The 15,690-nt window shown below is 34.7% G+C and overlaps 1 protein-coding gene across 11 annotated transcripts in view; it reads left to right on the top strand.

The window, feature by feature from the left end:
* The window catches only part of DMD (dystrophin), a 1,179,964-nt gene that overhangs the window by 545,259 nt on the left and 619,015 nt on the right, over positions 1–15,690 (top strand). For all 11 annotated transcript variants that reach the window (XM_032100882.1, XM_032100878.1, XM_032100881.1 and 8 more), the window contains 4 exons: positions 560–670; positions 3,903–4,076; positions 5,743–5,898; positions 9,280–9,450. In XM_032100882.1, the coding sequence (XP_031956773.1) occupies positions 560–670; positions 3,903–4,076; positions 5,743–5,898; positions 9,280–9,450 (612 nt within the window). The remainder of the gene's footprint in view (positions 1–559; positions 671–3,902; positions 4,077–5,742; positions 5,899–9,279; positions 9,451–15,690) is intronic.

Below are 15,690 nucleotides of genomic sequence, written 5' to 3'. Positions count from 1 at the left end.
AATGAATTGTGTGTCATTGTGCATTTATCTACAGAAAAGTGACACTGAACATAGGTTCTGGTCGGTAGTACACCACAAATTGTGCACTGTTTTAGATATAGCAGAGCTCTCTAAGATGAAGATGATGTTATACTTACAGGACACTTTGATCAGTTTTCTCTCACCTTGCCTGGTGTTACTGTGAAAATAAGAAGAATTAAGAATAGTCAAGCAAATAATTTTTCTAATTTTTTTCCATAATTAAATTTTAATGTTCTTACCAATGAAAACTGTTATTTTCCTTCAGAAAAAATAAATTCAGTCCCTTAATCATCTTTGTCACCCTCCGCTGGAGCCTTTCATGGAGCTCCATGTTTCCCTTGCGCTGAGAAGCCCAGAGCTGGACACAGCACTCCAGATGCAGGGCTGAGTAGAGGGGCACCTCTACTCGTGCTACTGGCAGTGCTGCCCAGACTAGTACTGCTGTTCAACGCATTTCGAAATCAATTGTTCCAAATAATGTAAACAGCAGACAGTTTTCCTTCAAACCTTGCAGATTGCTGTCTTTGTTTTCCAACAGAAAATACAATCTGAATTAACAAGCCACGAGATTAGCTTGGAAGAAATGAAGAAACGAAACCACGGTAAAGATGCTGCCAAAAGAGTGCTTTCCCAAATTGATGTGGCACAGGTAGGGAAACTTTATTTACTCCATTTTTCCTTCATTCACTCAAATCAGTAGTATGAGTGGTACTATTACTCTGCCATGAAGTGTTCTTAAGGTATCTCCTCTGCTTTAGCTGTTCCTTTCTAGCCAGAAGATCAAGAGCGATAAAGCATACCATCCATACCTTCTTACCACTCATTTTTCAGTTCCAGCCTTCCTGTCACATTGGCAGCAGTTCTAGGGTGTGCAGGACTTTTGTAACCAGCTGGTAGGGACACTGTATAATAAGGGGTGCTTTGAATGTGCTGAAGTTTCAAGACATAAAACTACAGTGAGGCTTTTTTGATAGAATTTTTGATGTATTTGAAAATATTTATGGCTAAAAATATGTTAAAATATTTGAAAATATTTAGTAGAACTGCATTTGAAATACAAATTATACTGAGCTATACAACACAGACATCAGTTTAAAATGTTAAATAATGTGTTATTTCGTCTATCTTAATAGACACAGAGAGACCTTCTTGAAAATGTAGAAGATTGAATAAACACCAGAGAAAGAAAAACATTTTTACCCATTAATGATGGGCTCTTGACTATTTTGCTGGAGGTTTTTTGGTGGTTTTGGATTTTTTTTTTTTTTTTGTATGTGGCAAAACAAACTGTCATAATTCATTAGAAGGACAAATAATTTCATTATGGCCATTTTTTAATTCATTCCTATCAAGAATTTCTAGGCACCTCAGTTTGGGTTTTAATTTTTATTATTGGTAACATTAATTGCTTTTTAGCAGTTAATTAATTTGCAATTAACAAATTGACTTTTTCTAATGTTTCGTCTTATCTGCAGGACTAGCTTTTCTTTGTTGAGAATATTTATGTTTTCTCATTTTTCTGCCTTTCTTCATACTAACTCACCTTCTGATGGTCTCCATGGCAGCTCTGAAGTTGCCCTTATTTCATCAGTGAAATGCAGTCATCAGATGACCGTGTAAATAAATGTTTGTAAGTTCAGCAACACACAAGGGAGCATTACCCTTTTATAGGTGCCTTTTTTATTAATCCACCTCTGTGCAGATATTTTTTTCTTTGTAAGGTTTCTCTAGATGACGATGAGCATCAGTTTGAGTTTTGAAAAATTGGTGGAGGTCATCTTGACAGACTGCTTTGCTAACATTAGATAAAATGTAAGCAAAACGTAGTAATTTACATGCATAATGTAAATATCAACTACCAAAACAGGTAGAAGCTGAGCCCTTTGTTACAAATATTTATGACTATATTTGAAAATTGATCCTGGCTTTTTGTATTATTGTAGGCTAGGAGTTAAGTTCTGATTTTTAAATTTAAGAGGGAAAGTATGATTAGCAAAATAAAAATCTATTTCTGCCGTAGTGATATAATACCTAGTTAGTCCTAACAAACTGAGAATTGTTACGTGAAAGTAAAATCTTTTCTAATGAATAGCTATTTTTCAAAATTCAGTACTGAATGCTTTTCTAGTCAACTTTTTGAATACAGCCTTAATTGTCTCTTTTCTAGACTGACTAATATGTTAAAGCATACTGAGACTTTTAGATAAGCAGAATGATAAACCTGTCATTCTTCTTTATAAATTTTTTATTTTAAAAATTACTTTTTGAAACAAAGTGATCAAAAATGAGCACATTATTCAGGTACAAAATAGCTTAATACAATGACTTCTATGCTGTGACAGGTACATCATTTTTGTTTTCTTTGTGTTCCAAGTTGTTCAAAATACCCACTTTTCTTGTTTTGCTGCTTTTAAGCATTGAGATGATATTATTTTAAAACTGTTGGAGATAAATATAAGTATATAATATAGCTGTTATTGTTATCTGTGAGAACTCAAGTGAGAGTGCTAAAAGATAATCTAGATCACACTTGTATATCAAGCTTAGTGTTTCCAACACAAATGGTAACTGATACAGATGCTGTAATGCAAGATTCCCACAGGATTTGATCTTCATCAAAATGAAGTATCAGAAGAGAATGAAAAACTAATTATATACAAATTTAGTGTATGCAAACACATTGAAGAAAAATAAGACCACTTATTCCTACCCTTGTTTCCTACTTTTATTCCATTGCCCATTTATTTATTGACAGAAAGACTTCCTTTCTTATCTCATTGTATCTCAATGTCATAAAAAGCATTTAGTGAATAAATTTGTTGGAAGGAGTTGCTGGATATTTACATATTTTTGTGGTACTCCAGATTGTTTGCTGCTCATGATTCCTGCCTCCTTTTCAGAAATCTGATAGATGTGGGAAGGGTTTTTACCCGTGCCTATGTATAGACCAATTCTATGCCTTATTACAGTATATTGAAATTTGTATAGCACAGACCACACTGTAGTGGAATAAAGAGTCCATGATTTGAAGATAAAAAAATCAGAAGTGTGTTTGCAGATGCTGAGTTCCTATTTAATTACTTTTCTTAGTGACATTTATTCTTCTTTTTTGTTCCCCAGACAGTTGAAAAACTTATTCAATAGTATTTCACTCTTTACTTCTATAGAGAAATGAGTTCTTTTTGAAGTAGATAATTAAAATTCCTTTTCTTTGCTTTATTTTTAATTATTTCCCCTCCCCCTGAGCTAGGGATCATGTGAGCAAGCAGTCTAATTAATGCACAAAGATAGAAAATTGTGAAATTAGAAGCCAAGCTTGTCACAGGCTTTTTTCTGCCTTCAAATTTCTTTCTTTTTATTCTAGGTCAGGCTTTTTTTTGAAATTGAAATATAAATCAATTTTATACTCTAAATCTTGGGGTTTGTGCTAGACCTACTTGCTGCCAAGCCACTTTATTTAGGTTTCTTTGAAGGTCTAAAAGATTTGTTCCTCATACCAAGAAGCAGCAACTGATAGAGTTGAAGAGCATTCCCTCTACAATGTGGGTTACTTATCCTCAAGCCATTAAATCTCTCTTCTACCCATACCCATGAACATTTTGCATATTGAAAAGTACAAAACTTGTCCCTTTCTTTATGTGTCTATATGGGCTCTTTTGCCACAGGCTTTGCTACATCTAGTGCCCTGGATGATGGAAGAATTTTTATGCTTCAGTGAAGACCCAAGATTCTCTGCCACTGGCATCTTCCCCAAAAGTTTTATATTCTTTTAATAAGAAACAGTTGATTGGCAATGGATTCTAAGTGTTCTGAAACAGGACTAAGACTTGTGAGCATTGATTTGATTTCACACTTGCTACTCACCCATGTTTACTTTTCAGAAAAAGCTGCAGGATGTGTCCGTGAAGTTTCGCTTGTTTCAAAAGCCAGCCAACTTTGAGCAGCGCCTCCAAGAATGTAAAAGGATTCTAGATGAAGTGAAATTGCAGGTGCCCAAGCTGGAGATGAAGAGTGTTGAGCAGGAAGTAGTACAATCACAGCTGGATCATTGCATGGTGAATATTTAAAGATGCTGTCTTTCTATTGGCTTTATGCAGAGAAAGCTAAAAATTACAGATTATTGTCCTAAATTCAGATGAGAAACAAAGTATCAGCTACACAAAAAAATCCAAAACCCAAACAAAAAACAAAAATCCCAGAAAAACAACAAAAACCCCCTTCAAAACTCTAGCCATGCACTTTCACTATGTGAGAATATCAGTTAGGGTCCCTTTCTAATTCTCACTTCTCATCCTGCATGTGAATTTCTCTCCCTGGATTGGCTCTGTTTTCCAAAATATTCTGCAGTCATGGAGCTCTGTGATGAAACCAAAAGAGGTGTTACAGGGCACAAGTCTATTCTAGCCAGGAAACACAAAACATAATGGAAACCCCTAGATTAAAACTTCCATGAGGTGGCATGCTATGACTTTCTTTCAGCTCAAGAGCAAAAGATGACCTGAACCTGTCCTAAAGAATATGCAGAAAATCTATACATATGCCTTCAATATCACTAAAATCCTGTTCCCCTTTACTCTTGAAGGGAAGTCAAGCTAAACAAAGTGTTCTTGATGATCATAAAAAGAAGATTTTAACAGCAAAAATAGCTGGTTTCTCCCTTTTTTTTTTTTTTTTTTTTTGTTCTGCTGTATTTCTTTTTGTTTGTTTCTTTGTTTGCTGGGAGCTTTTTACGTTGTTGTTTTTTTTTTTTCCTGGGGCAATGGCATGCCTGAAGATTTCCCCCTCCCAACCTCTTTCAGATTGTGAATGTAGAAAGAATTTAAATTAAAAAAAAATAAACATGGGAAAAGTCAATGTTACTGCTTTAGATCTTTGTTTTTTCTTAAATGAAATTGCTCTTAAATTAATATTCTTGTTAGAATGACATTCTTATTAGAATGACATGGTAATTAGAAGCTCTGTACTGAATTAAAATGTTTTCACTCAGCAGCTGGCTTTTGCAGTCCTGATGTATTTTGTGGAAGACTTACAGTGATTTTAAAACATCTTTAACTACAAGGAATCTCATAATATTCCTATTTTCAAAATCTAGTTGTAGTATATCATCAGAATGTAGACAATGTGCATCATACAACAGCTTCCTAATTTCTTGACAGGTTTTCAGTAATGAAAAATTTATCATCATATTAAGCACTTAGAAAGCAGGTGGACTATATACATGCGACCTTGAAGTAAATAAAATAGTAATTGTACATTTTAGGCCCACTTCATTTTGTTACTTTTTTATGTAGGTTTTTTTAATTAATTAAATTTTTTAGAGTACGACACTTACTAAAGGTAGGGGTAATCCTCTATCCTTCCAGTCTCTAGGTTTAACAGTATGAAAAAAAATGACAGATTTTACAATTAGTGACTATTTGTAGTTCAAATACATCCAACATTCTGTATGAGTTGACAAAAGACATCTGTTGTAGTTTTAAATACTGCATTATCTAAGTTTGAGAACAACCTCTGTCACAGCCTAAAAAAATTAGTAATGGTGTGTACTTTTTTATGTATAACATTTCTAACACTGGTTTTAGTGACATATCTTTGAGCTCACTCTTCATAAAGGTGGGCTGTTCTGAGTTTGTTCATTTGGATTCTGAATACCATCAATGGTCTTTTCTAGTTTTCATCTTTTAATGGTGGTGTTTCACTTTTATCTTTCTATTTGATTAGAAATTATATAAAAACCTGAGTGAGGTGAAGTCTGAAGTGGAAACAGTGATAAAAACTGGGAGGCAGATTGTTCAGAAGCAGCAGACAGAGAACCCAAAGGAACTGGATGAAAGGCTTACAGCTTTGAAGCTGCAATATAATGAATTGGGTGCAAAGGTAAGTGCTATGTTTTCAATAGAAAACCATGTACTGGCGAAGTTAAAAATAATCTTGGTGTGTAAGGAAATGGGGTTTTTTACTGGTTCCTTTCAAGGTTCTCCCAGTGGGACAGAAGGAATGGAGGCAAAGGCCGTCATCAGCGTGGCTATTCAGTTTCTCTGAGGAAAAAAGCAACCATCTAGGAAAATAAAAAATTCTTTTATTACAATTTAAAATTTTACTTTGTTAGTACGGTAATTTTTTTTCTTTTGAGTTCATTGGTTTTTAGAGTTCAGATGGGCAATGTTGTTTCATTTTGATGCCTCAAAGAGTTACTTCAGAAAATTACTTAGATTGAGTTTTACTTAAAGAGCTACTTCATAAAAGAGAAAATTCTACCTTTTAAATTCATTCTGCCTCTGACTGTACAGATCTTGAAGTACATAATTTCCATTTCTTGCTGTTCAAAAATCTGTTGAACAAAAAGCTCTTGCCACTGAATCTTTCCTTGGGAGGCACTCGTGTACCACCATGCTTTGTGGCTTCTGCACTTGCACCTAGTCAGTTCTTGACATAACTATTCCCTGATTTAAATTTCAAGAACCCCATTTTCACTGTATCTTAATATGTAAGCCACTTCCCAACGGGAAAAGGTTTTGTTTACTCAATTTTTCATAAAAGTCAACTAAACAGAGTCAGATGGACAGGCTCCTAACCAATATTAACAACACTCAAAAGAGGAATTGTGGCACTGTCCTAAAGAATACTTCATTTAAATAATTCAGTTAACAACTATCCTTCATTAATCCTTTTTCTCCCTCTTGCCCTCATTAGAACTATTCAAAGAACTAAAACTTTAGATTAGAGTAAATTTGGTGCTGTAACTGGATGTCTGATAATTGTGAATGACAGATAATACCTGTCTGTTTATTTCTCAAATTTATACATTTGAAAAACACAGAAAAGAAAGCAAATTCTTAAATTTTTAGATAATAAATTATTTAAATCATAAATTATTAATGGCTAGGAAAATGAGCGCATGGTAATACTGAGAGTCAGTATGTGGTTTAAACAGATAATGAGAATCAAGCCCTGGTGACTATAGTATGATAAAACAATAAGAGTTATGTTATTTTGACAGAGGTAGTACTCATTAGGGAATCTGAATTAAAACAGTTCTCTCTAGCTAGAAAGTAAAGGTATTAAGAGACGTCAATCTTTTGAGTGTCAAGAAAACTGGAGTCTGCTGTATTAAATGTGGATAGCTGTCATTTGGGATTGGATAACATGTTTGGGCTCTCCATTATTTTAGAACTGTGGCATTTATTCCTGCATTATTTTTAACTTAACAGCAAACAGGTGCCATTATTGTAGGAAACCTCTCTTAACTAATGAAGGGATAAAAATGTGCCATTAGGGAGCCATTAGTGTCTTGAAGTGAGCCATATTGCAAATTAATGTGTCTCAAAAATTTGCAGTGCTTGGCTTAGCTCTGCTGCCCTAGATGTAATTTCTCACATTTACTTTTACACAGCATGGTAATTAACAATTTAAGAGAAAGTCACAGAAGCCCAGATATATAGAAATAAAAGAATTGGATAGCCATTATCAGGAGTAATTGATTGCATTAAGACAAAGCCTTTTTAAGACAAAAGTAACAATAGTTATAACTAATAGGAAGTTTCAGGACTGAAATATACAGTCTGAGGGAAAAACACATCTTCAAGCATAGATTCTCTTGTGGGATTCTGCAAGTACTGTTTCAAGAGGCCCCCTTATGTATAAAGTAACTTCTGATCACATTTTCTGACCCAGAAGGCCTTTAGAGGGCACTGTTTCCTATTTTTCTGTGGAAAATACATCTTTACATTTGAAGTACTAACAAACTGATTAATCAGTAACCTCTGGATATATGAAATGTATGTGGAGATGTTTTTGTGTTATTTATATAATAAACAGGTTTTAGAGATATGTATAGCAACACAAATATTCTCTCTGTTTTGACAAGTATCAGTAACTTCATTGCGTAATATACCAGGTGTTAAAAATTCTCAGGCAGTCAAGCTCAGGGTGTTGCACTTTGCATTGTAGTGCTGCTAAGTAATGTTATTTACAATTTCTATTACACTCTTCTGAAGAAGAGGTAGAAAACCTGGCTCCATGTGTGAATGGAGCTCTAAAAAGCTGAGTTTTATGGTCCTTCCCAGGGATTTACCTCTCGGCCTGACTGTAAATTCTGTGGTCTCATTTAATAAATTTGGCATGCAAGAAAGCACATAAAGCATATTCAGAAGAAGAAATGTTCTGAGATTTCAGTAGTAAGTCTCTACAGAGTGATAATAAATTATCAGGAACACTTTGTTGCTTATTCCCTAGGCAAACGTCATCTCCTTACTCAGGGATAGCAAAAGCCATGTACAGAACCTTGTAACATCCTATTACATTTTAAAACCTCAAATTCTCCTTGACAGTTGATCTACGAATCAGTTTGATCATTGTGCCACTTTTGTTCTTAGTGGCAAAGTCCAAAATATTTTTAGTAGATGCTGATACCAGTTTTCTACCACTATAGGAATTTTTTTTCTATTTAAAAATACTTAAATACAAATCAATGGCTACAGTCTTAACTTGATTACTATTTAACATTCAAGCTAATTAGGAATTTCTTTTAAATATTAGTGGTCTATGGGACACTTTTGATTCTCCTTCTCTGATTAGGTTTTTTTAAACTTCATCACAGCATGATTTATTAATTTGTATTTTTTGCTACTGGTTGCCTAATGTCAGTTGTGGTGTACTTTCTCATCTAAGATCTCTGAATTTACTCTTCTGCTTTCTCTACTAATTATGTAAAACCTTTTCTTTCTTTCCCTGAAGAGTCTTAGGGTCTTGCAAGACAGATTGTATTTGCCCTGTTCTTTCAAAATGCAGTGTAAGACAGACAAGGCAACATAAATACTCAGCCTTCCTTCCAGGTGCCATGTACCAAACTTAAAAGAACTTTACAGCTAAAGCAGAGGTCATCCCTAGTGCTTCATATCCATAACATCTATTTTGACATCTATTTTGTGTCTCAAGGAAAGCCTTGTAGTTCAGTTGTTCCACATTAATTTGCTATGCACGACTTCAAAACAGAAGAGGAGGTTTTCAGAGGTCTGCTGCTGGTTCAAACTCAATGGATATTTATACACATAATTTTCTTGTAGGCGTTTGCATTCTAGCAGCAAAATTACTGATACTGAGAGAACAAATCAAGACATACCTATACTAAAAGTGTGACTTCACCTGTGGAATCCCAAATTTAATTTTTATAGAAAAGTGGTCTACAGAAAATGTTATATAAAAACCATTGGACCTCTTTCACCGAAGGGTTGATAACTACAAGTTTTCGTTCTGTAGGTGACAGAAAAAAAGCAAGAGTTGGAGAAATGCTTGAAATTGTCCCGGAAACTACGGAAAGAGATCAATGCTCTGACAGAGTGGCTTGCAGCGACAGACGCGGAACTGACAAAGAGATCGGCTGCACAGGGGATGCCAAGCAATTTGGATGCTGAAATTGCCTGGGGCAAGGTAACAATGTAACACACGTGTGTATATTACAGAAAGATAGATTTCTTTCATGATAAAGAAAAATAATTAAAAATTCTGGCTTTAATTAGTGGAACTTTGTAAATGTTTTTTGCATTATCTCAGCTTCGCATTAACACTCAGGAAAGTTTAAACCATCGTGTCTCTGCAGATATCAGTGGCACAATTCACCCTTCACATTGCAATAATCTTCACTGAGACGAACTTAAAGTTAGAATTTAAATTTTTAGAGTACTATAAATCAACCACCCAGTATGCATGTAAATAGAGATCTCTTCTTCACCCCATTCTACTCATGATTAGAAAGGTATTAAATAGCAGATGGAAGAATAAAGATGCCAGAACACTATATATTCCACATGTTCAGATATCAGCCAGGATATTTGTTTTCTTACGCTTAGATTTGTAGCTCATTCCTTTTTGTTCTGGGGGCTTCCTACTTCTGTGAGACTTCACCTTGAACTCGTATTTTTTTGTTTTTAACAAACAAAAAGTTTCAAGTTTCTGAGATTGATAAAGTAACTTTAGCCCTAAAATGCATTGATGATTTAAAAACTAATAACAATAGTAGAATAACAACAATAACAACAATTTTTAAAAGGCAGACTACACATCATTTGTTAGGTTTGGAATTTTTTTTTGTCATCAGTCTCTAAGAATGACAGTATTTTAAAAGTGATATCCAAAAATGTCAACTTTTTCTCTTATTAACTTACAATTACTGCTTTGACAACAGCAGCTTTCACTTTCAAATCAAAACCTAAATCCCTACAACCCCCGTTGTTCTCTCCTATTGTTGCCTGATGTTTTCTCATTTTCACTTGCTGCTTTTCCTACAGTAAATTTGTGCAGTTCCTCTCATTTCTCTTGATTGATATTGTGATCTTAGAATCATAGAACCATTAAGGCTGGAAATGACCAAGATCATGGAGTTCCACTTTTGGCCGAACACCATCATGGCAAATAAAGAGCAGCACTAAGTGCCATGTCCAGTTGTTTCTTCAACACTTCCAGGAATGGTGACTCTGCCACTTCCCTGGACATCCTATTCCCGTGCTTAACTACCCAGTTTAAACACCCCCAGATCCCTCAGCTGCTCCTCATATTACTCACTCTCCAGATCCTTCACTGGACACGCTCCAGCCCCTCAAAGTCTTTCTTGTAGTGAGGGACCCAAAATCAAACACAGGATTTGAGGTGTGGCCTCACCAGTGCTGAGTACAGGGGGACAATCCCTGCCCTGGTCCTGCTGGCCATGATATTGCTGATCCAGGCCAGGATGCCCTTGGCCTTCTTGAACCCCTGGGCACACCTGGCTCATGTTCATACCTGCCAACCAGCACCCACAAATTCTTTTCTGTTGTGCAGCTTTCCACTGACTCTTTAACACCCATATCAAAGGACAAATGTCAGATTTTTAAGAGACAGCTTAGAAAATCATCATGTTTTAGCATCCCCAAACTGACCTGCTAGGTAGTTAGACCACTCACCCAGTAAAATAAAAATTATCTTTGGTGGTGTTAAACTACACAGTACAGTTCTATTGAAACAGAAATGTGCACTTCATGTTCCTGTTGATCCAGATGTATATAGCTTCTCAGGGGTTTAAAGAGAAAGATTTGTCCTTAATAACACTTTATTGTTAGATATGAACCTTAATGCTTCAGAAGTTGCATAATTAGAACCTAAAACCTGATGATTAGTGCAGCTGCACAGTGGGAAGCCTTTGTTATGTCTTAAGCTTGCTACAACAAGTACAACATATTTTTAACTAAAGACAATCAAAAAAGGTAACAAGAGCTAATTAAAATGAGGACATTAGCAGGAAAAAAATGTATCAAATAGGAACCTCTCCACCTCCTAATCTTAAAGAATGTTGTTGAGTATTGTGGATTCTCACAGGGAATTGATACATAAAGTTTTGAAGGAAAAACTGGTAAAAAGGATATTTTGAGTTCAAATACTCCCCAAAGCCTTCACTACAATCTAAATTAATTTAGTACCTCAGCTCTTCCGCTTCAGTCAGTTCTTCACTAAAATAAGAACAAACAAACAACTTTGGGTGAGAGCAGCTGCTTCTTGGCAAAATATGTATGTACTAAGTGGCTTTCAAAATTCCATTTTAAGATTGTCTTTTAGGAAATATAAACAAATATTCACATATATATAAGCAGACTTTTAATGTGGAATAATCCAACAGGTAGTATAGGTGGCAAATCCTAGACTAACAAGTGTAAATATTTGCAGAAATTATGTGGATTATACTTTTCTCCTAAAGAATCTGCTCCCCCTGGGAGACAGTGCTGCATTTTATCCTGGACACTTTAAAATTCTTGTGGGGACTTCATAAATAAGTACGATGCTGATATTCCTATGTGGATTTCATTGAGGCATCACACAAAATTGTACGTCAATAATTTAGTCCCCAGAACCAGAGCCTCACAGTACCTGATTAATGTCACAGCTTTGGGCTTTGGACTTCGTGGGTAAGTAGGCTGCCAGAGACAGTAACCAATCTAATGTAATGCACTGGGAGATGAATTAAGACCAGCAGATTCCCATTGTGACAAAAGTCTGCAGAAAAACGAAGATGAAAAATGGAGAGGGAGAGAGGAGGATTCAATAGTGCAAATTAACTGAAAATTGGATGTATGCTGCTGTCGATATATCTAAGCAGACAGCTCATAATTTTTTTTTCTTTACAGCATAGGGAAGTAGTTATATTTATTAGCACACTTATTTCTAATTCATTTTCAACACCCAAGACTTCTTAAAAGTGAAAAGAGCTCAGAGGGTTACAAAGATAATTAGAGTTGACAATAAAAGAAATCATACATGTGAACATTGTCTTCAAGGTATAAACACCTAGAAATAAAAAGGAATGTCCATTTTGAATAGGAAATGAAGTTAGTGAAAGATAGCATTAATCTGGACATCAAGGGAAATGTGTTATTTATTCCTGTGTAGAATTTTTCTAAGAATGGAACAAAAACTTGGCTATGTGAAATGAGATGGGCAATATACTGTAAATCCTGCATTTCTGTTGAGCAGAGACAAGTTAAATTTTTCCATTTGAATTCAGTTCTGTTATAATAGATAAGAAAAATGACATGCGGGTGGAAAGATAGTCATTAAACGTTGGATATTAGAAATCCGTTTATAATTAGAAGTCTGATTTAGTGAACATATTTATCACTGAAGACATTAAGAACTGCAGGGTTTATTTGTCTTTTAATCAGGAACCGGACTGATAAGAATTAGATTGCCAGGAAACCATGTTCTTAAAAAGGAAATGGCAGATGGTATTACCAGGAAAATTCTGTATCACTCCCTACTATCAGCAGTATGACTCTGCCAATGCTTTAATCTGATTTTTTAACACAGTGTGTAATACCAGTGAGTATAAAGTTGAATTGAAGTACCTAGAATTACATTTAGCGACATATTTCCTGTCAGTAATATCTGTAAAAGAAGACAAACTGTAAATTGTGGCAACTGATTCATAGTCACTTGCCAAAATGCAATAAAAATAAAAGATGTGCTGTAAATAAACAAATAAATATGTATAATCAACCACTGAGAAGACCATAATGTCAGCTTCTGTTTAATTCTGGAATCCCACCTGTAAGAGCTGAGCAACCTAATTTCTTTTAGAAAGATTCAAATTTCAAAGAGTATTTACAAGTAATCCACTGCACACAAGCAGTGTAAAGGCACACAGAACTTTTCTTCACTCATTAATTGTTATTGCATTTTTTAATCTACATATGTTAATGACCATCATGGTTAAATATACTATCCCCTGCATTTACTTACAATTCTCGTTTGTTTGAAAAAATACATCAGCTGTTCATCTTGGTACATGGTAGTTTTACCATTATAAAGTATACCTCAGAAGCCCTTTTCACCACATCTTCAGAAAAACAAAACAAAACATAAAACCCAGAAAAAAGCCTGTTTCTATGTACTGTCTGTTTTCAAACATAATTAATGCCTAGCTGGTATTTGGTGATGGGAGGGACGTACAAAAACCATCACAGTAAACCAAAGCCATCAAGTAAAAAGACCAAAACAGTTGTAACAAAAAACCTTGTAAGTATTTTTTAGTAAACTGAAAGATAAGGAGTATGTCGCAGAGCAGTAGGATCAGAGACAGAACTGTGAACACCACTCAAAGTGTAAATATCTGCACAGGGAACTGCAATTATTTGTTCTAACATGATTCATCCTGTCATCCTATGGATCCATATTTAAAGTAGGTAAAATATTTTTATATGCAGCTACAAACCTCTTATAAATTCTCAGCGAAGCTCATCCCTATGACTTTACACACTGCAGCATGATTTGCCTTGTGCATGGATTTCAACCCACCCAAAACTGTTTTTGAAATAGAACTTTTATTTTGTACTGCAATTCCTTTCCTGAGGTTTTGATGAATGAAACTGGTACAAGGGAAGCTCAGATTCTCCCTCTTGCTGTTCTGATGTTTCTGGGAATGGGATTAGGAACTAATCACCTGAGACATGCTCTGCATGCAGAATTCCACCAGGGTCTGTCTGCTTTAGTTTTCTGGATGCCAGGAACCTAGATGCCATTTCTCTTGGAAGTGTTCAAGTCCTGGGAGTTCCATGGTGGTGTAATCCCCCAGTTTTGATCAAAGCAGTCTACCAACATATTTCTTATGACCACGAGTGAGAAAAGAATAACAACTCCTTTCAAAGTAAAAAAAAAAACAAAAAAAAACAAACAAAAAAAAACCCAAAAAACAAAAAAAAACAAAAACCATTTCACTCAGTGACACAGAAATGAATTTTTTGGGTCAGAGAATTTCCGTTGCGGTATTCTGTACCAAATAGCCATAACTGGTACTTCAGAAAAGTGGGAGTACAGAAGTTTCTTCCAAAGAGGCACTTCAGAATTCTGTCTAACTGAAGTTTGAATGGGGAGAGATTCCCATCATCTTAACTCTTGTTCCTGCTAGTAGATGGGATCCTAAATAGTGGCATATGTAAAGAAAGGTTTGCTATATATAAATATATACAAATATATATTTCTCCTTAATATAATCTGTATAATTTGTATACACATTTTAATGGAGATGTCTTTCCTGGAAGTAATATGGAACCTTTCTCTTCCAGCAGGTAATACACGCTTGAATAAGATTTTATTTTATAAATAAATATACTACTCTTAAAGGAAAAAAAAAGTGAATGCAATAACTTCACTATAGTGATGAATAGCAGAATTAATATAATCTGTTTGGGAACTGTTCAACATTGCTGATAAATTTTCACAGCTCTGAGTGAATGTTCGGTGTTACGATGTTTAGTTCTATCTTTTGTTTACATGTTTTTGTTTTCCCAAGATGCCATGATTATATCAGAAAAATAGCTTCTTCCCAACTCCTAAATTTATGTATTTTATTTCTGTTACATAGTTTCACCCTGATAAACACACAAAATCAAAACACATAACTTGCCTAATCTTTCTGGGAAGAGTTTCACGACTTTATTTGTTAATGTTTCATGTTGTACACATTGTGGTGGTTGGGACTTGGGGGTTTGGATTTTTTTAAGGTGTTAAGTGTTTTAAATCTCATTCTTAACTTGCAGAGCTAATTCTATTAATTCTGTAGTTAAAATTCTACAACTTTCTTATATATTTCCAAATAAACTGCACAGCTGGAATGCAATTTGATGTTACGGCAACCAGAAGGGATTTTAAATTCAGCAAGGATGTGTGGAACTTACTCTTTAAAAATTAGGAGAATTTAAAAGCCACTCCCCAAGTTTTACTGAAATAATCTTGTTTAAATCCTGGCATCATGACACATTCTTTTTTGTTTTATAAAATATTGCTGAATTAATAGCAGTACTTTTGATTTTTTTTTTTTTTTTAACAGAAAATTTACCAGTGCTGTCTGTTATATTGCAGTGAATAAAGTATGTGTGGACTATCGCTTTCTAGTAATACTGGAAAGAAAAATAAACTCCTTAGGAATATAGTGCAGAGATGACAAATTAAAAACAAAACAAAAATGTGTTATTGAAGTTGTGAAAGGAAGTTAGTTTAACTGGTGTACATCATAACCTACAGAGGAAGTGGTAGCTGATAATGCAGTGTGGAATCCCACTGACTTTACAGACCCTGCTAATTTTTCAATTGTATTCAGTGGGTCCAGTATTTTATACATAAGGATTTGTAATAACTAAGATTTGAAGT

This window comes from Corvus moneduloides, chromosome 2 (genome assembly GCF_009650955.1).
Source record: "Corvus moneduloides isolate bCorMon1 chromosome 2, bCorMon1.pri, whole genome shotgun sequence".
In the NCBI taxonomy this organism is placed as follows: Eukaryota; Metazoa; Chordata; class Aves; order Passeriformes; family Corvidae; genus Corvus; species Corvus moneduloides.
This window is presented reverse-complemented; position numbering and strand designations above follow the sequence as displayed.